Raw genomic sequence first — 26,561 nt, 5'->3', positions numbered from 1 at the left:
AGGTCACCATTTCCAGGTGGATCTGTGCAACTGAAGAGAAACCCTCCCCCCCCCCCCCCCCCCGGTGGCATGGGCTCATTCTACCAGAGATGTTTCATCCTCTTGGGCAGAGAGTCATTGGCTGTTTTTCTGGATGAGATTTGCAGAGCTGCTAACTGGTCCTCTTTGCTTACATTCATTACATTACATTAGTGATTTCTATTACATTACATTAGTAATTTCTATTCCGCCTGTGCCTTGCGGTTCTAGGCGGATTACAAATTATAAGAGATCTGGACATTACCGAGAGAATTACGTAACAATGATTACCGAGAGAATTACATAACAGTGATTCATGTACTTTACATGGTCTGGTAGAGGATTATAAATTATAAGATATCTGGATTTTTCCAAAAGAATTACATAGCAGAGAATCAAATGATGACAGGATACAGTCGAGAATATCAGTATATACGGGTTACAGAAGGAAGATTACCAAACAATGAAAGAATAATTTTGGAAGATGAGGTTCTAGTTTTACAGGATCAAAGTGGCAGTCAAGTAGAATGCTGCTTTTGGTGCTTCTGGACTACTCTGTTATGTCCCACTGGTCCTGGAATAAAGTGGGATTGTACAAGAACAAAAGATTATGTTCTTACCTTTGCTAATCTTCTTTCTTGTAAATCCACACTTTATTCTGGGAACCCACCCTATACCTTGCTGATGCACCAATTGTCTGCCTTTGCAAGTACTGGTAAGCTGGATTTCTGTTTTCTGACCAGCCTTTATAAGACTGCCATCATAATGGGTTTAACACTTAGTTGAGGGGGTCCCTGGTTCAGGTGCCACCTTCTGACAGTGCAGACTATCTCCCTATAGCACTGTTTTGTCATTCAGATTTCTAAGGTTTCATAACATGTTCTCTCATTTTTCATTGTTGCTGTTTTGCATTTGTTGATATGAGCAGAATTGACTTACTTGCCGGGGAGTTTCCCCATTGCCCTCTCGTTATCATCCTCTACAGATGTTCCTGGCTGCTTTAAGACTGACTGAGGGTACAGAGACAGTGATGAGGTAAGAGGAAAAGAGGTTTAAGTCTCTGAGGTTATGAGGCTTTCTACAGGACGGCGGGTAGACGGAAATAACCCACTGGTCCCGGAATAAAGTGTGGATTTACAAGAAATATTAACAAAGGTAAGAACTTAATCTTTTGTTCTATGAATTAACCTAGGCGGTGGCATAGTAAGGGAGGCGGAGGGGAAGTTTGCCTTGGGCGCTATCTTGGTGGGGACACCGGCACCACATCTCCTCTCCACCCCCGCTCCTTCCTACTCTTCCCCTCACTGCGCACATGCCTTCACTTCCCTACCTCCACCCCCATTGTACCTCTGGCTCTTCGCTGGCACGAGCAGCAACTCCAACCTGTTGCTCGTGCCAGCGGCAGCTCTTCCTCTGATGTCACTTCAGGTCCCATGCCTAGGAAGTGACGTCACACAGAGAGCCGACACCATTGTGGCTCACGCTAGGAAAGTTAAAGAGGTACAGTTGAAGGGAAGGGGCATGCATGCACAATAGGGGGGCCAGAGAAGAGGGCGGAGGAGGGGCGCCATTGTCCCGGGTGCCACTCACCCTCAATATGCCACTGAACCTAGGCATCTAGGCTTCTTTATAGAATAGGTTCCTACTGTGCACCATCTGGGTAGCAAAGGCAGCAGGTAGCAAAGGTGTTACTGTGACTAAAGTAAGAGCAAGCTTTCACATGCCATATTTTGAAAATTCAAGCACATGTGCATAATTTGGGCCTTGAAAAATCGTGTGTTCCAAAGAGCAGATTTAAATGTAAGTATGTAGTTTTCTTATGGCAATTTCAAAGTAGAAGTATGAAACCCCTCTCCCCCCCCCAAAAAAAAAAAGAACAGTTACATCCATTTTGAACTCTTCTCAAAAGTGCCCCCACAGAGTACTACTCAAAAAGCCACACCCCCTACACTCCGACACTCCTTCAAGCTGCCTGACACATAACCAGGGGTCTCACTATTAATTTAGTGGTCCAAGACAGGAGCAGAACCCCTCCTCCCCCGGTTCCATCCTGGAGTTGGTTCCCAATGACACAGATGATCCTTAAAGGTAGTCTGATGGTATTACTTTGGGGGGTCATCCTTCCATATAAGGTTGCAGTTGAGGTAGCCTTAAGTGCACCTGTAATATATGCATGCATAAGTATTCTCCAGCATGTCTCACAGCTCATTCAATTCATTGAACCACGGCGACACCATTCAAAGTTCAAGCTATCATTGCTTTCAGCTTAATTCATATTAATTCTTATTCATTCTCATATAAATATTCTATATCTTTTTAATAATACATTTAAGCATTCTTTGACTTAGCTTAGTATCTGTGGTTTCACAGTCGGGGTTAAAATATAGCCGACATATTTTGCATACACTTGTTCAAGGCTTTTTCCTGAAACCAAAAAACACTTCTATTAAACTTTCTTTTAAAGCTCAAACTAAACTAACAGTGCCACATAAAAGTAAACAAAGAAAAAACTTCCAATACAACATACCTATTTAGTAGAACCACCATTCTCTCTATATTCTTAAGATCAAGAATGGTGGTAGCGTTCACAATTCTGCTATTAAAGCTAACTGTCGCTTCCAACATTTTGCCACGGCTAAGCTTTGAAACCGACAGGAAACCTCCTGTGCCAAGTGTAGAAGAAACACTAAAGATTTAAAGTGAAACTACCCATACCCTAACTTTAACTTACAACCCTGAGAAGAAACAATTCTCCACAGTATCTATAACTGAGCTGGAAAGGGTCATCTACAACAGACCCAAAACATTACTTCATCTTATTGTTTTCTTCACTTAATTTTTTGTAATCAATAATTTATCCCATCTCCCCTACAGGCATCGTATTACAGAGTACTAGTCTAATTCACTATTCAAACCATGTTGTGTAACAGTGTTCAATTTATATATCCATTTTTGTTCTCTATAAGCCTCTCTTCTATGTTCTCACCCTCATTTCCATTTTGTACCGTATCTATAATTCTCCATCGTAATTGCTCAATTGTATGCCCTTTTTCAAGTTTTTCAAGTTTCAAGTTTTATTAGGATTTTATATACCGCCTATCAAGGTTATCTAAGCGGTTTTTACAATCAGGTACTCAAGCATTTTTCCCTCTCTGTCACGGGGTGCTCACAATCTAGCTAACGTACCCAATGTTGAACAATAGGGGCTTGTAGATTCATTGTTCGTATATGTGATTTGTACTCGGTTAGTCTGTCATACATAGATTAAAGCGCAAGGACAGATAAGCACATAGACCACACACGCTATGGTGCAGTCTGTGTTCTGGTATAGCTGTATTTGTCTTCAAGTCTGTGGATCAGACCATTCATCGTCCTCTATTGTGGAGGAACACCACTGGCATCGGCCACTTCTAGAATGCTTTCCAGGTGTTTTTTGAACTTTATCAAATTTTGTACAACTAAACATCTGACCTATCGATCTTCCTTTAGTAAACGCAAAAATAGATAAATTTGGAAAAATATCATGCAGTTGTACTTGATGCCAGTTGTCCTTTATTAACGAGATTAACCTCTTAGCTGCTACAGAAAAAGGAAGAACACAAATCAACTTATCTTCTTCCGTTGGTTTCAATGTGTCTTGTAGGAGTATTGATTTCTGAGCCAAACAAGCACGCAAATAAGCTTGTTTAATTGCTTTCTTGGGATATCCCCTTTGTAGAAAACGTTTCTGCAAAACTTAAGCCGCTTCTTTGAAACTGTAGTCTGATGAGCAAATCCTTCTAGCTCTCAGATACTGACTAACTGGTAGATTAAACTTAAGTCTATATGGGTGAAAACTTAGAAAGTGAAGCAAGGTGTTTCTTGCTACTGGTTTATGATATAGTGCAGTATGAAAACATGACCCGGTCCGTTCAATTTAGGGATCCAGCATATTCATCCACTCAACAGACTCCTTGAGTTTATTCTCTGTTCCTTTCCATATAAAAACATGTGAGGGACATATACTAAATTTATAAAAATATGGGGGCCATTGACAAAATATTGCAATGAATAAATAGTAAGATTTCTCTTAACATAAGAACATAAGCAATGCCTCTGCTGGGTCAGACCTGAGGTCCATCATGCCCAGCAGTCCGCTCACGCGGCGGCCCAACAGGTCCAGGACCTGTGCAGTAATCCTCTATTTATACCCCTCTATCCCCTTTTCCAGCAGGAAATTGTCCAATCCTTTCTTAAACCCCTGTACTGTACTCTGCCCTATTACTCCCTCTGGAAGCGCATTCCAGGTGTCCACCACTCGTTGGGTAAAGAAGAACTTCCTAGCATTCGTTTTAAATCTGTCCCCTTTCAACTTTTCCAAGTGTCCTCTTGTTCTTTTATTTTTCGAAAGTTTGAAGAATCTGTCCTTCTCTACTCTCTCTATGCCCTTCATGATCTTATAAGTCTCTATCATATCCCCTCTAAGTCTCCTCTTCTCCAGGGAAAAGAGACCCAGTTTCTCCAATCTCTCAGCGTATGAGAGGTTTTCCATCCCTTTTATCAAGCGTGTCGCTCTCCTCTGAACCCTCTCGAGTAACGCCATATCCTTCCTAAGGTACGGAGACCAATATTGGACGCAGTATTCCAGATGCGGGCGCACCATCGCCCGATACAATGGCAGGATAACTTCTTTTGTCCTTGTTGTAATACCCTTCTTGATTATGCCTAGCATTCTATTTGCTTTCTTAGCGGCTGTTGCGCACTGTGCCGTCGGCTTCATTGTCATGTCCACCATTACCCCCAAGTCCCTTTCTTGGTTGCTCTCATTCAATAATATCCCTCCCATCGTATAGTTGTACCTCGGGTTTCTGTTTCCAACATGCAATACTTTACATTTCTCAACGTTGAACTTCATCTGCCATCTCTTCTTCTTTTCTTCTTTTCAATATCTTCTTTATGACACACATGAAGGGAAGGGTGATGAAAATAATTTTTACATAATATGATATACAATATGTAATGTATGATAAGAAAGTACTAGAAGGGTGGGGGGAGGGAGAGGGGATAAAAATATATTTATAATATGATGTATTAGATATAAAAGTGATATTGTGTATTCATCAATTATATTTTAATATTTTGTACACTTTATGTAAAATTTGAAAACGAATAAAAATTATAAACAAAAAAAACAAACAAAAAAACATGTCATCTAAAAAACTTTTCCATAACATCATTTTCGTATAATATTGAGAGGCATAAATATAAGTGGACTCGAACCATGCTACATATAGCCAGTTTCATCAGAAATCCTGTAGATAATCTTAAATGCTCTTCTCTGTTATCCAGCACTTCTTTGATAACTACCAGTGATCCATCTTGTGGGATTCCAGTGTATAAAGACACTACATTCACTGAATAGGTCATTAAAAACAACTATTTTTAGTATGGAGAAAATATTATCAACAAATGCAGGGGGTGGCCATGAGTGTGACATTGGCCCACCTCGGTAGCCACTCTATGTAGAGAATAAACTGAAGGAGTTTGTTGAGTGGATGAATATGTTGGACCCCCCATCTGCAGTTGTGTTATTTACAGTATTTACTGTCAGTTACTATCCTGCAGTGCTGAGGTATGTAATAAAATGTGATATTTCACTGCAGCTTAATAACTACCCCTCTCGATTGTGCATCAGATTTGTATATCTTCAAAGTTTATTTCTCAGTCAATTCTGCTTCTTACCTCAAAATTGATCACTTGAAACAAAGACTATCAGTACTGGTTGTGATATGTTTTTCTTTTTCAGTCAAAATCATGATATAAATGTATTTTTTAAAGAAATACATGGGCATATTTTATATCCATCTGCAGGGTATCCAAGGATTTCCAGGACTCCCTGGTCCTTCTGGACCTCCTGTAAGTATAAGAACACCTTGCTGAGTCAGACCAATGGTCCATCAAGCCCAGTAGTCCATTCTCACGGTAGCCAATCCAGGTCCCTAGCACATGGCCAAAACCCAAAGAGTAGAAATATTCCATGCTTCTGATCCAGGGCAAGTAGTGGCTTCCCCCGTATCTTTCTTAATAACAGACTATGGACTTTTCCTCCAGAAAATTATCCAAACCTTTCTTAAAACCAGCTACATTATCTGCTCTTACCACAACCTCTGGTAATGCGTTCCAGAGCTTAACTATTTTCTGAGTGAAAAAAATTTCCTCCTATTGGTTTTAAAAGTATTTCTCTGTAAGTTCATCGAGTGTCCCCTAGTCTTACTGAACAAATTTCAATTCATATGAGTGAAGTTGTTCAAATGAAATGCAGTGTGGCCTAAATTCCTTATGACTGATTTTTGAAGACACTATGGGAGCAATTCTATAAGCTAGATATTAACATTTACATGTGTGTTATGCATGTAAATGTTAACAATCCTAGCATAGCTATACTCTTAAACCTGTATATTATGCCTTCCATCATTAGATACAGGCAGGTTCCCTGGAGTCCTGAAGAACTTTCCTGTCTCTCACTACTGAAAATGTGATAGAGAACTAGCACTCTCTACTGGCAGGATTATAGGTGGGGGACTCCCGCTCAGTTAAGAGAGAACAGTGCTCTCAAGATACACAGGCACTTCCTCTGCTGCTGTGCGGCTTAATGAAATTTGTCCTTCGAAAGAGATACCAGTCACAATTCCAACCAGGGTCGGAATTTAAGGGAGGGCAGCTGCCCTGGGCCCCACAGCTCCTGGGGGCCCCGCATTCTGGGCATCTGTTCTACTTGTTGGCCCATCTCCCCACGCCTCCTCTCCCCTCATCTTCATGGTTGCCTTTCCAAATCAGTTTTCTTTTTCAGCAGGGCTCCAGCACGGCAGTTGTTTTCATAAGTTGCAGGTGGCTGCCCGGCCTAAAACTTCCCATCTGACATAACTTCCTGTTACCACCTGGGTGGATCACATCTGAGGAAAAGCTTTGGATTAGTCTGCTGCCTGCAACTTATGAAAACAGCTGCCATGCCGGGGCCCCGCCGAAAAATAAAATTGTGATTTGGAAAAGTAACCGCAAAGGTAAGGGGAAGGGGGGGGAGAGATGGGCCAACAAGAGGAAGAGTTTACGTGGCACTTGACCTTTATTGAGCATGTGGGAAAGCAGAAGCAGTGGTGGGAAAGGGAGGTGAGGGGGAAGGCTACTGAATGGAATTGGAGTGGAGGAAGAGGGGAGCAGGATACTCGATTGAATTGAGATGGAAGGAGAGAGAGAGAGAGAAGGGAGCAGGATACATAATGGAATTGGGGTGGAGGGAGGGAGAGAGAGAAGGGGGCAGAATATTTGATGGAATTGGGGTGAGGCAAGATACTTGATGGAATTGGCAGATGGTGGAAGTAGAGTAAAGGCAGAGAAAAAAGAAGGCAGATATTGGATGTCAGTGGGGGGGGGAACAAATGCTGAATGGGAGAAAGAGGGCACATACACGATGGAAGGAGAGGAGAAGATAAAGAAAAAAGGGTGCATGCTGAATGAAGAAAAGAGGCTAGAGTTGTGAAATACTGGAGGGGGTGAAGGAAAGGTGTGGCAAACTGTAAGTAGATACCGTGAAAAGAGGGAAATTGAGAACTGGATAGTAAGAAAGAATTTAATCTAAATGGAGGCAGAAAATAAATTGAGAAGGATGACCAGGTAAGAAAGAGGAGAGAGAGATACCAGATCTGGGGGAGAAAAGGGGGAAGGAAACAAAGATACCACCTTGCTAGCAGTCTCTGACACTGCCATGCAAATGGACTTTTCAATATTGAAAAGAACACTCTGGTAGATTCTTAAAAATCGTCGAGCCATTCTCCAAGAGTGACATTGGCTTTTGTCAACAAAAATCAGCAACTGGTACAGGGGTCCTGGTACAGTGACAGCACTGTTTAAAATCCCGGCAGCGGGAAAGATGCCCAAACCTCCCTCCCCCACCCCCTCCCCTGCAGCAGGAGAGATGCCCAATCTCTCCCGCTGCAAAGCGACCTCCCCCCAGCAGCAGGAGAAATGCCCAATCTCTCCTACCGCAAACAACACCCCTCCTGCAGTGATAGTGATGCCCACTCTCTCATGCCACCATGAGACCCTCCACCCCCCCCCCCCCCAGCAATGGGAGACATGTCCATTCTCTCTTGCTGCCACGCTACAATTGCAGCCTGTCATTTTTTAACACATTTTTTTGAGAATCTAGGCCTTAATTAGGACAGAATGATTTCCAAAAAGTCCTCATTTTCACACCTAAATTGTAGTTCAAAAGCTTATTGTTCTAGTATTTGTTTTTAATCCAAATCATTCTTATGTTCACAGGGACCAATGGGAAGAACTGGACAACCAGGACCAATGGGACCAAGAGGAGAAAAGGTGCAAAAATTTATCAAATACACTGTTTACTGGATACTGGGTTTATAAGAATGCAAGACTAAAATGTTTTATGTTTATGGTTTATTTATGAATATGCTGTACTGTAATTTTTGGCTAACAGATCAGTGTTTTACAAGTTAAAAGTAGATTTTTAAAAACTCCATTAAAATTATAGGAAAGATTCAATCACAAGAGCCAATCAAACAATTTATAAACTAACAGGTCAACGGCTACAATAAATGTCACTAGTTGCTGATACTATTTCCAAAATAGTTACAACTTGAGGGCTTAATATTCAAAGGGGTTGTGCTCCTAATTTAAGAGCCCTTTTAGTAAAGTATGTTAAGATTTGCAGTTAACACAGCTTATGGTGGAATTTTTCCTATGTGCTAACTGCTAATCTAATGTGGCACTTCTTTTTTTTTTTTTTTTTTTTTATTTATTCATTTTTGAATTCTTACAACAAGTGAATTAAACATAATACAAACAATTTTCATATATCACTATAACCGTCAATTCTTTACCCTCTATTTATAAATTAATACTTAGCTTAAAATTATGGCTAAGTCTTCTTGGCTAAAGATGTCAGCGCTAGTTAGGGATGTCAAAGCCGACATGTTTCGCCTAGATCGCTTTTTCAAGGCTCCATCCCTATTTCCCACCGACAACCACTGTAACCATCACGGTTACAGTGGTTGTCGGTGGGAAATAGGGATGGAGCCTTGAAAAAGCGATCTAATCTAATCTAATCTAAACCTTAAGTTTATATACCGCATCATCTCCATGAGAATGGAGCTCGACACGGTTTACAAGAACTTAAAATAGTGGGTAGAGAAGAAGAAAAAGGATTACATGAACTTATGTGTAGAAGGGGGGAGAGAAAGGGGGGAAGGATAGAGCTACAATTTGCTGAAAAGCCAGGTTTTCAGTTGTTTGCGGAATAACTGAAGGGAGCTCAGGTTCCGCAGCGGGGTGGTGAGGTCGTTCCAAAGACCTGTGATTTTGAAGAGAAGGGATTTTCCCAGTTTGCCTGCATAGTGGATGCCGCGTGGAGAGGGGAAGGCTAGTTTAAGCCTTTGGGCAGTTCTGGAGGAGTTGGGACTGGAGGAGTTGAAAGACAGTGGGATAGGAGGAGGCAGGATTCCGTGAATGATCTTGAAAGCCAGGCAGGAACATTTGAAATGGATTCTGGAGATTATTGGGAGCCAGTGAAGTTTGGCAAGGAGTGGGGAGGCATGGTCAGACTTGCGTTTTGAGAAGATCAGTTTGGCTGCAGTATTCTGGATTAGCTGGAGTCTTAGAGTACTTTTTTTTGATAGATTTAAGTAGATGGCGTTGCAGTAATCTAGTTTGGAGAGGATGATGGATTGGACAAGGATGGCAAAGTGTTGTTGGCTGAAGTAGGATCTAGCTTTCCTCAGCATGTGAAGGCTGAAAAAGCATGATTTTGCCAAGGAGTTGAGGTGGTCATTGAGGGAGAGAGAGGAATCGATCTAGGCAAAACATGTCGGCTTTGACATCCCTAACTAGCGCTGACATCTTTAGCCAAGAAGACTTAGCCACAATTTAAAGCTAAGTATTAATTTATAAATAGAGGAAAAGTTACAAAAATACAAAAATATAAAATTAAGCTCTATTAAGAATATAATAGACCCAGTGACGAGCTGACACATAAAGCTCAGGACGATGAGATGTTTGAGCCCTGAGTGGTGCCACTGAGGGTCTGATGAGGTTTAATAAGGTTGCTTAAATAGCTGGAAATAAGTTGAATTCTGGCTATAACTAAGTGTTGATGAATTTTATGCATTACAAGGGGGTGCTGAAAAGTTCTCAGCCCAACCAAGAAGAGAATGATGTGGATACGGTTCAATCAGTGATCTGAAACAATGCTAAAAACATATCATTTTGTTTCAGCAAATTGGCACTTAATGAAATAAGATAACACTCTTTTCAGCTACAGTGGCAAAATAACGCTCAGAATTTAGGAAGTTTGTCGGTTGGGCTGAGAACTTTTCAGCCCTCCCTCGTAATTCTTTTTAGGCATTTCCAACCTACTGCTGTAGTATTCTGCATTTGCTGTTTATATGTAGCTTGTACTAATTTATTGTAGCATATGTTTAGTGCCAACATAACCTTTTATTGTGACAGGTGTTACAATTTTTTATATCCGTGTGAGAACTTGACTGTTAAAATAAAAATAATTATTGTTTCTGTAACAACATAGGAAATTAATTTAGAAGATTGCACTTCCTATTATGAAGACTTCCATTTACACTATATTTACCATAGAAACTAGCAAATTTGATACAAAAGGGAAACGCTTGTACCACTACATTACAATAAGAACAATGCTAGCCGCTGATTAAATATGCTCTGAAATCCACACATTTTCAGAATTACTTAACATAAATCTTAATAGGAGACAGACAATAGAGACATTCATAGAGGCCAATGTTCAGTTGGCGCCAGGCAGCACACTGTCCACCTCATGCTGGCGCTCAACCCAGATATTCAATGCTGGGCTGTTCTGGCAATTGTCATTGAATATCTAGGGGTTTTTAGCCAGCTCTAACTTACCCCCTCTTTTACTAATGCAATAGCATGGGTTTTAGCGCCGGTAGCGGCGGTTAGTGTGCCGACGCTCATAGGAATTCTATGAGTGTCGGAGCAGTTCCACTGCCGGCACTAAAACCCATGCTATGCATTAGTAAAAGAGGGGGTTAGTTGGCTAAGCAAATATTCAGTGCTAGCCGGTTAATAGCAGGCAAACATAGGACTGCTATTTATGCAGTCTAGTTTGTCTGCCAAACTTAGCTGGCCAGCACTGTTGAATATTTGCTAACAGTAAATAGCAGAGATAATGAGCTATCTCCCACTTACTATTAGCGGTTAGCCGGTTAAATACTATTTAACCAGCTATGAGCTGTTCCTTGTCTGCATAGTTTCCAGTGCAGATAAGTGAGTATTTATTTTTTGGGGGGGAGGGAGTTTCATCTGTTTTATAAAAACAATGTTTATCCTAGTCCAAGCAAGTAGCATATTCTCACAGATGGGTGACATCATCTTCGGAGCCCCGGTAAGGACAGTGCAAAAATGTACTGTCATTTTAACTTCTTTAGAAGTCTCAAGAGCGCTCGTACAGTACATGTGTGAGTGCGTTCCTGCCTGATCTCAGTTCACAGTAGAGAATGACACGGTGACAAAATTCATCACCATTCCCGTCCCCGCGGATAACCGTGGGAAATAATCCCATGTCATTTTCTAGTGTCTATTTCAACCTCAATCCTTCTACACCAGCATTCTTCAAAGCAAAACTTACGGGTCAGTGGTTGTGCCCAATTATACTCTGATTCTTCCCTCTCTCCTTAAAGAATGACATGAAGATGGTTTCCAGTGGTTATCCGCGGGACAGAAACGGTGATGAATTTTGTCACCGTGTCATTCTCTAGTTCACAGGACCATCCATCCTTAGTTTTCCACAGAGCTAAGAAGACATGTGTTGTTAGAGTTTCTCCAATTGCACTATTTTTCTCCTTTTTGTGCTTTCCTGGTTCATTTTCTTCATTTCTTTTATTTTTCTTTTGTAGTATTTCATTTTCTTGGGAGTTTCTCACCCAAAAAATTTTTCTTCCCATGTTTTGGGCCTTTGGTTCTCCTTCAGCTGGATTTCTGGCCAGTGGCATCAACTCTTTTTTGGTCTCAAAATCACTCGACCATCAGAGGAAAAATTGATTCCTTCAATCTCACATTGGCGGTTTTTCCTTCAATGTCAATCTCTTCTAGCGGCTTCAACAGATGTTCTCAGTACAACAAGGCCATATCAGTCACTGATCTGCACAATTGATGTCTTCAGTGTCTTGGTCCTGAGCACTGAGTAGATTCTTGTCATCAAGTTTTATTTAAAATGTGATGAATTGCTTAATCTTAATGCAAAGCGATGAACAAATCTAAAAAAAATAATATATCACCAAGTTCGGGGAGTCAGTACAAGTAACATAGACAAATCACATAACATAAATAGGACGGAAAGGGAAGTGGGGGTAGAAATACAATGTATGATAGTAAATAAGACGAGTAAGGAATGTTACAATAGGGAGGGATTAAAAAAAAAAGAGAAATAAAAAATAAAAATCAAGAACTGTAAATAAAAAGTGTGACCTGACGATAAAAAACTGTTCAAAGTTACAAAAATGCTCTTTGAAGGCTCAACTTACCTGGATAATGGCCCCTTTATCTACAGCAGGAGAAACTTTTTGGCCCCCAAGATCCATCAAGGATGTCAAAGAAGTCACGTTGATGCTGGCACCACAAACACTGCATTATTCAGCGTTGACTTCCTCGATGCCAATACTGACACCATCTAGTAAACAGACTAAAAGGGATTCCCATGCTTTTGCCACATAACATCGCCATCTCTGGCATCAAGTAAGTCAACGCATGCCACATGGCGTCATTAATAGTCTTGCTCTCCATCATTACAGAGAGTGTCTCCTCTGAGGCGTGCCTCTACAACGAGGTCACCAACGCCTCAAAACCCTTCACCAATGGTACCATCTTCTCTCTCAGTACCACAACTTACAATCAGGACCAAGCTGCTTCATAAGGAGCATGCAGCTATGCTTCAAAGCCAATCAAAGCCAACTGCTGCATCGACTCCTCCGGTACTAGCCTAGTCCAAGCACAGCTCAATGAGGCATCATGGTACCAGATCTAAGTCTCCTCCTCAGTGCAAATCCAGGTCCCATCATTGGAGCACTTCCTCCTCATCGACTCTGGACTGTCATCAAAGGAGACATAAGAGTCCTTCCCGACACTATCATCAGCACCTTAGCCACCATACCATACAGTGTCACACTCTTTCTGGAAGTAAAATTTTTAAATCTCTAGTCAAAGAGCAAAAGGACTTTGATCTATCCCTTCAATATTTCTCTGCCCCACAACATTCTGCACCAGAATTCTATGGGATTTCATCAGATCCTTCTCATCTTCCATCTAGGGATAGGTCACCACTGGAGAGTCTTTCTTTTCCCACAATCATAAGGCAAATGAGTCAAGCTCTTCCTGTGAACATAGAATCTGAACCAGAAGCAAGAGCTACACTTTATGATGCACTTGACTTTGAGCAAATCCCTAGGGAATGTCTAAAACACATGCAAGAATCCATGTTGAAAAACAGGGAGATTCCCCCACTTATTCCAGAGGCACCATCAAAATTGGAATCCCTTTACAGGGTACAATCATGTCCTGGCTTTAATAAGCCTCAATTACAGTATCAATATCTCCTGGTAGTGTCTGTTTTGAAGAAGTTGTCTAGTTCCAGATCATATGCCAGCACTCCTCTGAGTGGGGAGGGTCATACTTTGGACAAGTTTGACTGTAAGCTATTTCAAAATACAATGCTTATCAGCCATATCCTCAACTACAATTTCTATATGTACTTCTATTTCAAGCAATTAGTTCAATACCTGTCTCACTTCAAACAATTCCTCTCTGCAGACCAGTTTCCTGATTTTCAACAGACTACACATGATCTCCTTGAGACTAGGAAATTCATGTCAAGATCATTCTTTGATGATTATGCTGTAACATCCAGAGCCTTATCCATTGCAATACGACAGCAAGCATGATTGTGTGCAACACATTTGACCCCACTGTCCAAGACCGTCTTGCAAATACCTCTTGTTTAGGAGACAAGCTTTTTGGTGATCACATTGAAAGAGCTATGCAAAAGATCACCAGGCATGAATACAGTATGATCTCTCCCTCAGCTTCTAAGTTGAATGATCCTAAACAGTTGACTACATCCTTTAGACGGCACTACACTATGCCATCAACATCTTCCACAACTCTGGTTTTAAAATACCCTAGAAACCAATATTCTCAAAAATCTCAAACTTAGCAGGAGTTCACTCTGTCATTTGGTGCGCTTCAGGAATGTTCTACAACCACCTTCCAGGCCCATTGGAAATCCACTCACTCTCTATCACTAATGAGGACTTCTCTCCACCACTGATACTTCAATTTTACCTGTGATGAAATAAGGGTACACGCTACATCTACCAGATCTCTCTCCATACAAACTACAAGTAAAGTTCTCTTTCAATTCCCAGCAGAATTCCCCATTTCTTTAGAAATTCTCAGCCCTTCTGCAAGTTCAATGCTATCGAGCCAATACCTCCTCAACAGAGGGGCTAGTATTTCCTTATACCAAGAAAGATGGGGGGGGGGGGATCTTCAACTAATTATTGACCTTTGTGTTCTCAACAAATGCTTAGTCAAGGATAAATTCTACATACTCTTTATAACAACCTCATATCCTCTTCAAGACAAGAATGACTGGCTATGCTCTTGAGATCTCATGCACATCCCCATTCTGTAAGTCCACAGGGAGTACCTGTGCTTTCAAATAGGCCAGCATCACCTTCCCTATAGTGAACTGACTTTTGGCCCAGTGTCAGCACTCATAGTGTTCTCAAAGTATTTAGTTGTTGTAGCTGCAAAACTTCACTCTTACAGCTTTCATGCATTCCCCTATCTGAACAACTGGTTGAAAAAGGTGTCATCACCTCAAGCAATCTAATCAGCCACCTATCTAAAAATACATCTTTTGCAACTTCTATGGGATGCACTCAGTTATGAGAATTCCTATCTCCAACTAACCAAGACTCTAGAATTCACAAGGACTCCCTCAGTGGAATCTAGACATTCAGCATCACTTTTCCATACGAGTCTCTGATCTACAAAGATTTTACAACTGTTACATTGCATGGCATCCACAACTCATGCAGCCCTATTTCCATGACTACATCTAAAAGCTACTCACTGCATTCTAGCCCCTCAATGGTTATAAAAAATACTGGAGGGGTAATAAACTCTAAATAAATACCATAGAGTGACTAAAGAAAACGATTTGAAAAAAGAGACTTTTTCTCTTTCCTCAATGGTTATAGGCTACGGACCCGCTCTCATAGTGTCTCCAGGTTGCCTCCCTACTCAATCAATCTCTTCAGTGATCCATAGCCTCTTATTCCAGGTTATCTGCATCAGAAAATATGATCAACAGATGCCTCCAGTTATGCATAGGGAGCACACCTGACCAGCCTCCACACTCAGGATACTTGAAGTCTACAAGAGACATCCCTCCATATTACCTTGTTGGACCTTCGAGACATTTTCACTGCCTCTCTTTCCTATCAAGATCATATCTTGAACCAACTAATTCTGATCAAGACAGCATTCAGGTAGCCATCTACTAAAGAATCAAGCAAGGAGGTACAGACTCTCGTCCTCCTTGCTGAGAGTCGATACAGTTTTCTTCTTGAATGCTCCTTCGCATCCTTTACCCAAATGAATAAAACCAATGGGGAAATTGCATGCTCTAACAGACATTTTCACTAGATTCCTTCAACCTCACGAGTAGTAGCTCATCTCTAGTCCATCAAATCTACTTCATTTGGAGATCTCCACAATTAGATCCATTTCCATCTGCTAACAATCACAAACTTTAGTACTTCTGCTCCTGTCTTCTCTCTCATCATTGTCTGGAATCAGATGAATTTCTTCCAAACTGGACAGACAAGTTACTTCATGTACTCCCTCCAATTCCTTTGGTTTGGAAATCTTTTTTCAGTTTTCAACAGAATCCAACCACCATTATTCTCGTGGCTCCATGGTGATCAAGACAACCCTGATTACCTTTCCTTCAACTCAATGTCGAGGAACCAATTCCTCTTCAAACCTTTCAATTGTCTTGACTCAGAGCGACAGATGCCAGTCTACAGTATTTGCACTTTGCAGTCTGGTTCCTGGCTCCCATGCATAATAACTTCAATCTCTCTATTCCAGTGTCAACCACTATAACTTCTTATGCACAACTCTCCACATGGTGATACTACCACTTTATGTGGACACATTTCACCTTTTGGTGTCACCTACAAAACTTAGCTCCAAACATATGTCCTATATCATCATTGCAGGATTACCTTTTACAACAGTGTCTAACATGTGACTTTGAGCACCAACCCTCTGGCTACATATCCATTGATTTCACACTTCATGAAAGGGTTCATGATATCAAAGCCTCCAATCCAACCTCCTCCAGTTTCTTGGATCCTACATGTTATCCTTTTCACTTGGTGAAGCCTCCATTTGGAACATTTGCAACTTCATCTCTCAAGCACCTCACTTAGACAGTAATCTTCTCACTTTGTATCACTTCTACACACAGAGTCAGTGAATTCCAATCTCTAATATGTTACATAACATTTTCTTATGTTAAAATTGTTCTTCTCACTCATCTCAACTTCCTACCAGAAGTAGTCTCAAATTTTCATCTCAGCCAGTCTATAGAATTACCTGCCTTCTTCTCCAGACCACATGCTCATCCTGGGAGAGCTGTATTCCACTTACTGAATTGTAAACCTGCCTTAGCTTACTATCTACATCAAACTAAGCCTTTCAAAACTACAACTCGTCTATTCCTGTCCTTCAATTCCAACAGACTAGGAGCTCCTGAATCAAGATGACAATCTCTCCATAGTTAGCGGACTATATATCATTTTGCCTTGCTCGGGCAGGGCTTCTACTGCAAAGTCATGTTATAGCACATAAAGTAACAACAGTGACAGCCTCAGTAATTCATTCTGTTCCTCTCCCACTGAGGAAATTTATGAAGCAGACTCAAGGTCCCCAAGCCATACTTTCATATCCCATTTATGTCTGGAGACAAATCCCAGATGGCATAGTCAGTTCAGCCAAGCAGTTCTAAAAAATTTATTCTCTATTTAGTCACCAACTTTCCTCCATCCCATTTATGGTAACTAGGGAGTCCTGTCTGTAAGAATATGCTGCCTGCTTGACCTGAGATAAAGCACAGTTTCATCTGTAACAGGTGTTATCCAAGGACAGCAGGCAGATATTCTCACAACCCTCCCATCTCCCCTAGTTGGCTTCTTAGCTTGTTTTCTGAACTGGTGGTCCCGTGAGCTAACGTCAGGCAGGAAGGCACTCGCACATGCATGGTATGGGCAGTCTCAAGACTTCTAAAGAAGTTAAAATAACAGTACATTCTGTTCGGATTCTAAGTTGTTTGAGTTCTGGGGCGTTTAGATTCCAAGGTATCACCGTACTGCCATTATCCAGGTGAGTTGTGGTGCTTCCCACCATATCCAGATACTCAGCATCTACTACTTTCTGGATAGTGGGGCTAAAGTTCTGGATATTTCTCACTATTGCAGCTGATAGTTTGAAAAATTGGTTCATAGGTTAATACCTTATTTTCCATGCTCTGTTTCCTGTGGATACTTCTTGCATACTTTCTAATTTCAATATGGAATTACTACCAATATGTACAGTATGTACACTGATATCTTTTATGTATATAACCAAAAGTGGGCACTCATGCCGAGAAAGGGGCTATTGTTCAGCAAACCAGAGAACAGTTAATGTTTGTTTTATAATAACAGGGGAACGAAGGAGCTCCTGGCAGACCTGGGCCACCTGGATCTTCTGTAAGTCCACTATTTCACATTTCTCAGAAGAACTGTACATAACATATTTCATATTTATATAATTACCAAACAGTTAAGTATGTAGATGTTTGTTCAGCTTTATTTTATATGTATTATTAATAATGTGCCAACTAAGTTTAATGTGCTGCATACATCATGACATTTTAAAAGAACAAGATTTAAGATAAAAAAATTTTACAATATTGTTTTTGTTATTGGTGTTGGTTGGAATATGGACAAGACATTACAAGAAATACATGGATCAGATTCATCAATATAGAGACACATAGGGCATGAGGTCCTGCTGTAAAGGTTCAGTGAGGAAAGGATAGATGAAATGTGAAACTGTACTTGTACTAAGAGCAGTGGCATAGCGAGGGAAGGAGGCTCCCAGGACAGTGGTGCCCCATGCCTTCCTCTATGCCCCTTTCCATGCCCCCCAAGCCACACTCACACCATCCCTTCCTCCGTACTTCTTTAAATCTTCACCAGCACAAGCAGCTTCTCTAGCTTGCATTCATGCCGGTGTTGGCTTTCCCTTTGACGTCACTTCCTGGTCCCGCTTAAAGATCTCAATCTATATACTTTGGAGGAAAGGCAGGAAAGAGGAGATATGATAGAGACATTTAAATACCTATGTGATGTAAATACGCATGAGTCAAGTCTCTTTCATTTGAAAGGAAGCTCTGGAATGAGAGGACATAGGATGAAGTTAAGAGGTGATAACCTCAGGAGTAATCTAAGGAAATACCTTTCTACAGAAAGGATGGTAGATGTATGGAACAGTCTCCCGGAAGAGGTGGTGGAGACAGAGACTGTGTCTGAATTCAAGAAAGCCTGGGATAGGCATGTAGGATCTCTTAGAGAGAGGAACAGATAATGGTTACTATGGATGGGCAGACTGGATGGGCCATTTGGCCTTTATCTGCCATCATGTTTCTGTTTCCCTCTTCCCATGATCTAACATCTCTCTCCTTCTCTCCACTCCTTTCCATGGTCTGGTATCTCTCTCTTCTCCTTCCTGCAGTCTGGCATTTTTCCTTTCTGCAGTCTGGTATATCTCTCTCCCCGCCTTCCCTTCCAATCTGTGGTTTGGCATCTCTCTCTCCTTCCCATTCCAGGGGTCTGACATCTCTCTCTTCCCTCCTTCCATCACCCTTCTCCGGAATCTGACATCTCTCCCTTCTTTGAGTCATCTTTCCTCCCTCCCAGTGTAACATTTCTTCATCCCTCCTCTCCACCACTATCATGTTCAACAATTCTCCCTCTTTCTTCCATTTCCCATGTATATCATCTCTCTTTCCTTCACACTCCACACACAATCATCAACAATTCTCTTTTTTTCTTCCCTTGTTCATTGGCATCTCTCTTTCCCTCCCTTCCTTCCCACCACTCCACCTATGCATCTCTCTTTCCTTCCCTTCTTAACACCCAGCCCATGCAGCATTTGTTCATCCCTGTCTTCCCAAACCCCTTTCAGTCCATACAATATCTATCCTTCCTGCTTTCCTAGTCCCATCTCCCACAGCCCATGTTGCATCCGTCCTTCCCTCATTCACAACCCAGCACCCCCTCTTCAGCTGGATCCTGTGGTGCGACCTCCCTCCCCAGTTAGTGACTCACCCACCTACCACCTCCCTGCCACTGTAATTTAAAATTTTGGGGCATCCGGCAGTGCCACAAAGTGAGCCTTCCGCCATCGGCTTTTCCCAGAAATGTTCTTTCTTTAGCACTTCCTCTTCCTGCATAGGGAGGACACTGTAGAAAGAAAACATACGGGGCAGACTGATTGTGGGAGGTTAACTTCATTGCACTGCCGGCTACCTGAAAATTTTAAATTACAGCAGCGGGGAGATGGTAGGTGGGGAAGAGCCATATTTCCAATTGCCAATTTTTGGAGAGGCCATGGTCTTTGTGCACCTCCCCCCTTACCCCCCTACCCCCCCTACCCCCTCCCCCCCCCCCCCCGATACCTATGACTAGAAGATATCCGATTTAATTCAGGACTCAAGCATACAAGAACACATTTCAGCAAGAAACCCTCTGAGTTCTTTTCCTCTACCTTTATAGGATCATTCACATACATTTAGCGGATGACCTAAGGTTGTGTGAGATTTATAGCAGAGTTCTTACATTTTCCTTCCAATATTATGCACGCCAAGTAGCAGATATATTGTAAATACATACAAAGCTTTCTTAAGGCAATTTTCTCAAAGCCTGTGTCTGCAGTGAAAAGTTTATGTGCACTTTCACTAATGTGTGCATTTGTAAAATCACACCCAGAATGGACAGAGCCTTAATGTATCAGGCCAACTGTATAGAACAGCACAGGAAAGAAAAATGAGTGAAAACATGATGTTAGAAAGCAAAATTCACTACAAATCAGCAGGATTTGAAGGCACTTATTAAAGGAGCTTAGTGAAAGTAATCAAGCTGTGAACACATTGCTCATGTTTTACTTTCTAAAACTCAAGATATTAATTAAAGTAGATTTCACTTACAAAGGATCAAGGCTGCCAAGAGCCTAGGTCATTTGTAGTATAAACCCATAATTTTTCAGCATCACATTCTTTGTTCTTTCTTGAAAATGCGCACGCCAATGAAAATGAGTAGCAGCCATTTCATCAGACTTCACTGTGCATTGATAGAAAAAAAGATGAAATTTCTACGAATGTCATAAAGTGGATTGCGTTTTTTTGTACTTCTTTTTTCACTTCCGGTGCAATTGCAATACCGCTCCTCTTTACCAGTACACTTGTCTAGTCATATATTCAGGGCGCTGTGCAGTTAGAATATTGAAATGTTGTCCATAGAAAGCCGTTTTACTAACCTATGGTAAAATTTGCAATTACTGTGGCTTGTCATGGGAAATTACTCTGTAATAACTGCAAATCTACTATGGCACCTATTGGAGAAATTCTCAATATTTTCTATAGTAGGTTGGCCAATCAGACCTTAGACTTAGTAGGGATGGGCGGACCCGCTATGCCTAAGGCCTGATTGGTCCAGGCTTCTAGAGCCTGGGCCAATCAGGCCTTAGGCTTCAGCGGGATGGGCCGGGAAGGGGCGGGCCCACCTCATTTCGACGAGGCGTGCCTGCTTGCTCGATGTGCAAGACCCATCTGTAAGAACAGGTTTGGTGAAGTGGGGGTTGTTAGCGCCGGGGGGGGTGCGTCTTCGGGCAGGAGGGATTGGGCACCCTCCTGCCAGCGACCGATATTGTCGGGGGGGGGAGATCGGTAATGTCGGGGGAGGCGGTCGGTAGTGTCGGGGGGGGGAGGTCAGTAGTGTCGGGGAGGGGGGGCGTCTTTAGGCAGGAAGTTTGGGCACCCTCCTGCCAGCGATCGGTCAGGAGGCCACGGCCCGCTATACTTATAGCGGCAGAGAGATCCCTTGCCACGATAAGTGTAGCGGGCCGTGTCTAGTTTAGGCCGATTCTGAATAGGACGCCTCTCCCGGGCGTTCTATACAGAATCAGGGCCTAGGTGTCTTGCGGGCCTCGCCTTCAATATAGGCGGCCTGCCTGGGGAGCATTTTTTTAAAAAAAAAAACGTACATCCCGATTGGCTGATTAGACAGCTGTAGGACATCTACAGCTGCCTAAAATCGGGACGCACTTTTAGAGAATCAGGCCCTTAATATGGTTTAGTAAAAGGGCCTCTCAGAATTTAAAAAAAAACCCAAAACAAAACTATTTTCATTTCTATCACGTTTACTATGTCTTACATCTATCATTTCTGTCATGTTTTAAACCTGGTATATGACAGCTTATCTTCATCTTTAGGAGGGGATTTGTTAATGGTCGCTACCATGTTAGTGTATGCTAATGATTAGCATGGACTAAACGCTAAAGATGCCCATAGGAATATAATGTACATCTTTGACATTCTGGGCTTGGTTCTGTAACCAGCACCCAAGTCAGTGGCTGCCTTAAAAGCGACTGCTGATTGCCTGTCAATCATTCCAGGGCATCGGTTACAGAATCGTACCAGGCCTAAATTTCAGTCACTTATCTTGGCCGCTAGATCGCAGCAGCCAAGAGCAGCAGGGGAATTCCCCTCCCCCAGGGTTTCCCAGGCCTACATTTCAGCCACCTATCTTGGCGTGATTCACAGCTGGGCAGTCACTTTAGATCGCCTCACACCACTCCAAGGATTGGCCACGCCTACTTTTGCATTCCACGGCCTCAACTGACTTCCTAGCCATGCTTCCTGGGGCCATTTCAGCCGTCTTTTATTTAGGCATTGGTAGGTGCTTCAACCCTGTCTTTTCTGACCATTGGCAGGGCGCCTACCGATGCCTACATTTAGGCGCTGGTTATAGAATTTCCCCCTTAGTGCACAGTAATCAGTGTGCAACCCCCACTCCTTAATGTCTTCAGAGTTTATTTTGATCCCTCTGCATTTCATGTCCATTGTAAGACACAGGTTACTCTGCATTATTACCATGTTTAGCAGTGCTTTAAAAATGATGTGTTTTATGTGACATGATTACATGCTGACAACAAAATAACACACTGCACAGAGGCTCTAAGAAATGGTGACCAATGTTTTCTAAAACTTCCTATCATTTTAAGGGTATGCAAAACAGTGAAAGAAATGGAATGGGCAGTTTATATAAACTACAGGTATGTCATTTTGTTATTATTAAAAGGTTTAAATTTTGTACTTTTATTTTTAGTAACCTACTTTTAAATACATTTCAACTTTTTTTTTTGACAGGGGGGAGCAGCTGTTGGTTACTCAGGTCCCCCAGGTCCTCCTGTAAGTGTGTCAGAATTTTAATAGTTAATATTTGCAATATCTGAACCCAATAGAAAAGTGTTAATTATAAATGTCATCTGAATGTGGCTAATAGATTTGCTTATAGAGATAAAACAATTTTAAAAAGTTAACATACACTGAAATTCAATTGTTACAGCCTATTAGTTCGGTTCTGTAGTGTCTGTTGCAAAGAACCTTATAGGGCATTAGTGACAAGATTTTTTTTGATCCTAGCATTATCTTAGGGGCTAAGATAGTTTTAAGGATAGTTCTTCCTTTTGTGAAATTAAGCAGCAGTTCTTCTGTCAAATAATAATTGCTGTCTGTCCAAATTACTTATTGCAAAGATTTGGGTTTGTTTCACTCAATTTAAGGACTCAAAGGAATTTCCACTGAAAATTATTCATAGAATTCAAAAAGAAAAGTGATCAGATCCTATGGTGTAGAAGATAGCGCTTAGAGGCACTACATATTTCAGTAAAATGAAATTAACCCTCCTGTTGCTCCACCAGCTCCAAGAACCTAGGTCCATAAGACACTCTAACCACTACATTTATGGTAGAAAATGTAAGCCCACCAAAAAAAAAAACCCAAATCCCACTCTACTGCCACCTGCAACCATAAGGGTATTGGGGTTGTAGACAGGTGGATATAGTGGGTTTTAGGGGGCTCACCATGACATATAAGGGAGTTGTGGTGAGATGTATATGTGGTACCCTTTTTGTAAAGTTCATAGCAGTGCCCTCTAAGGTGCCCCCACTACTTTGTTGCCATGTCTGGGTGGCAAGTCCATCACAATGCCCCTCCCATGTCCAAAAAGTCTTGTTCTGGACATTTCTGACTTGGACCAATATTTGGACGTAAATGTGGTATAAAAATAGACGTACTGGCGGTCTAGTCGATCAAATGCCTGGACATACAAAGAGACGATTTTTTGGGGAAAAAAATCTTTTGGACGTACTTTTCGAGAATGGACTTTTTGAGACTGCTGACAGGACAACTAGTGCCCTACATCCAAATCGGACTTGGACGTTTCTTTCGATTATGCCCCTCTAAGGCAATATCAAGTTGAGCAACCCTAAACTTGAGTCAACTATTTGTGTGTCTGACTCAGTCTTCCTTATCAACTGAAAAAGCATAATTTCTCGCCTACAATGGATATTTTTCATAGACAGAAGGATTTATAAGGTACACAATCCCTCCCAACTCTCTGATGGTTGAGGAGACCACTTAATGTGGGAAGGGCCATGCATGCTCAAGAATTTGCATTAAAGTTCTGAGCTCTGGGACCAAGGCTGGGTGACTTCAGCCTATGGCATCTTCCTTTAGCTATGTCCCTTGTATGTCCATCTTCATATTTATACTATGTTCATGTCTGTAGGGTTCTGATATAGGTTGATGCAACAATGGCTTGTTCATGGCAAAATTTACTTTGATATTGGTGGGATAGACTAAATAGTAGAGGATAAAATGAAATTCAGTTTGGAAAAAGATTGGATGATTTTTTTGCTCAGCTGCCAGCTGGAATAAAAAAATGATGTAGTGTTTTAAGGAAATCTAAAGTATAATAGATTATGACCTTTACTAACATGCGTACAATATCCTAACAGATATTTCCTTTTTTTCCACAGGGCCCAAAAGGAGATCCAGGCTCAGTGGTATGTGACTCTTGAGATGCTTAAACTATCTGTATTGTTAATAACAATGTGAAGACTCTTGCGTAGTGTTAGGTTTTGGAACATTAACTTAATTCTGGAAGAATTTTTTAAATAAAAAAAATGTAAAATTCATCACATTATTAGAATTCTGCTTATTATATTTGTAATTTTGGGGCTGAATTTCCCATCATAAGATATGAACCCCTTAAGCTCTCTCTCCCCAGCTTAACTTGATCCCAACTCTACACATGATCTCCCTCTCTCTTTCCTCCAAGCAGGTTCAACCTCCACCTTTATCTCTATGCTTTGTAGTTTTTTTCCCTTACCACCTAATTTTTTTTTTTCTCTCTCTCTCCCTCTCTCCTTACCACCCAAAAAAGATTCCCAGTGTTTTTCTGCTCTCTGTGCCTTGTGACCCTGGGCAGATCACTTGGTCCCCCAATGCCCCAGATATATTAGATAGATTGTGAGCCCACCAGGACAGATGGGGAAAATGCTTAAGTACCTGAATAAATCCATGTAAACCAGAGGTGTCCAACCTTTTGGCTTCCCTGAGCCGCATTAGCCGAAAAAAAATGTTTCTAGGGCCACACAAATACGCAAACACTGCAGCAAGACAGAGGAGGGAGCCAGCAAGACGGTAAACACCCGGGTGCAGCAGAGGAAAACACTGCATCGGCTTCGACCGGGGCCACACAAAATACTTCACGGGGCCGCAGGTTGGACACCACTGATGTAAACCATTCTGAGCTTCCCTGGGAGAACGGTATAAAAAATTGAATAAATAAATAGTTCTCTCTCCTCTTCCCCCAGCAAGACCTCCAACCATCTCTTTCCCTTTCAGCTTCTCTGTCTCTGCCTCCCAGAATTTGTCCCCAAATTTTCTTCCCCCTCTCTGCTTTTTTAGAAACATAGAATAAGATAGCAGAAAAGGGCCGATGGCCCAACAAGTCTGCCCACTCAAGAACCCTCCCTCCAACTAGTCTACCTACTCAAGGACCCTTCTTCCCTGGAGTATCTATCGATTGAGCATAACTCCGTAGTACTCCCACCTGTTTGTCCCATCGACTCTTGAAGTCGAGCACGCTACTGGCCTCGACCACCTGGTGGGGAAGATCATTCCATCGATCAATCACCCGTTCGTTGAAAAAGTATTTCCTGGTGTCACCATGAAATCTTCCTTAAGTTTTAGTGGATGCCCTCTTGTCGCCGTAGGACCCTTTAGAAAAAAGATTTCCTCCTCCACTTTGATGTGGCCCATGATGTATTTAAATGTTTCTATCATGTCCCCCCTTTCTCTGCGTTCTTCAAGAGAATATAAGCGCAGTTTGATCATGCGTTCTTCATATGGGATGTCTTTAAGTCCTGAGACCATCTTAGTGGCCATTCTCTGTATCGACTCCATTCTCTTCACATCTTTTTGATAATGTGGCCTCCAAAATTGGACACAGTACTCCAGGTGAGGTCTCAACATGGATCTGTATAACGGTAGTATGACTTCCGGCTTCCGGCTAATAAAGCTCCTTCTGATGCATCCCAGCATTTGTCTCGCCTTCGCTGAAGCTTTCTCCATCTGATTAGCAGCTTTCATATCTTCCCGGATGAGAACTCCCAAGTCCCTTTCTGCAGTAGTTCTTGTTAAGTTTTCACCGTTTAAGGTGTATGTTTTGCGTGGATTTCCGCTCCCAAGGTGCATTACTTTACATTTCTTGGCATTAAAGTTTAGTTGCCAAGTACTGGACCATTTTTCCAATACAAGCAGGTCTTGCTCCATAGTGTTGGGCCTGGTTGCACTATCAGGTTCTGAGGCCCTGCCCACAACGCTGCATAGTTTAGCGTCATCGACAAATAGTGTAATTTCACCCCACTTCTCAAGTATACCTAGCTTACTTTTTGTGTAAACTCCCACACCATGCTGATCATGTGGCATGAGAAGCAGATTATCTGCTCCTACCGAGAGGATTCAGACTGATGATTTGAACCATGTGGTTGTATCCCACATGGTTTAAAAGAATGGCAGAGGAACCCAATATGTAGCCATTCTCTTCCACTGCTGTCTCTCCTATCTACTTGGCCCTCTCCAGTACGTTGTATAAGGTCTGTATGGTGCAGATGCATGAAACTACCAGGAGTATCTTTAATACATTTCTAATAATTAAGATATAGACTGAGGTGCAACCAAGTAACAGACAGAAAGACCTACCTATATATGAAGAAAATATTTTCCCTTTTTAATTTTTGAAAAATGTAAGACATGC

At 41.7% G+C, this 26,561-nt stretch overlaps 1 protein-coding gene across 5 annotated transcripts in view; it reads left to right on the top strand.

Moving 5' to 3' along the window:
- Nucleotides 1–26,561, top strand: part of COL19A1 (collagen type XIX alpha 1 chain) — an 885,342-nt gene that overhangs the window by 704,399 nt on the left and 154,382 nt on the right. For all 5 annotated transcript variants that reach the window (XM_033936698.1, XM_033936699.1, XM_033936697.1 and 2 more), the window contains exons 36-41: nt 5,869–5,913; nt 8,320–8,373; nt 17,838–17,882; nt 22,459–22,509; nt 22,604–22,645; nt 24,277–24,303. In XM_033936698.1, the coding sequence (XP_033792589.1) occupies nt 5,869–5,913; nt 8,320–8,373; nt 17,838–17,882; nt 22,459–22,509; nt 22,604–22,645; nt 24,277–24,303 (264 nt within the window). The remainder of the gene's footprint in view (nt 1–5,868; nt 5,914–8,319; nt 8,374–17,837; nt 17,883–22,458; nt 22,510–22,603; nt 22,646–24,276; nt 24,304–26,561) is intronic.

This window comes from Geotrypetes seraphini, chromosome 3, assembly GCF_902459505.1.
Source record: "Geotrypetes seraphini chromosome 3, aGeoSer1.1, whole genome shotgun sequence".
NCBI lineage: Eukaryota > Metazoa > Chordata > Amphibia > Gymnophiona > Dermophiidae > Geotrypetes > Geotrypetes seraphini.
This window is presented reverse-complemented; position numbering and strand designations above follow the sequence as displayed.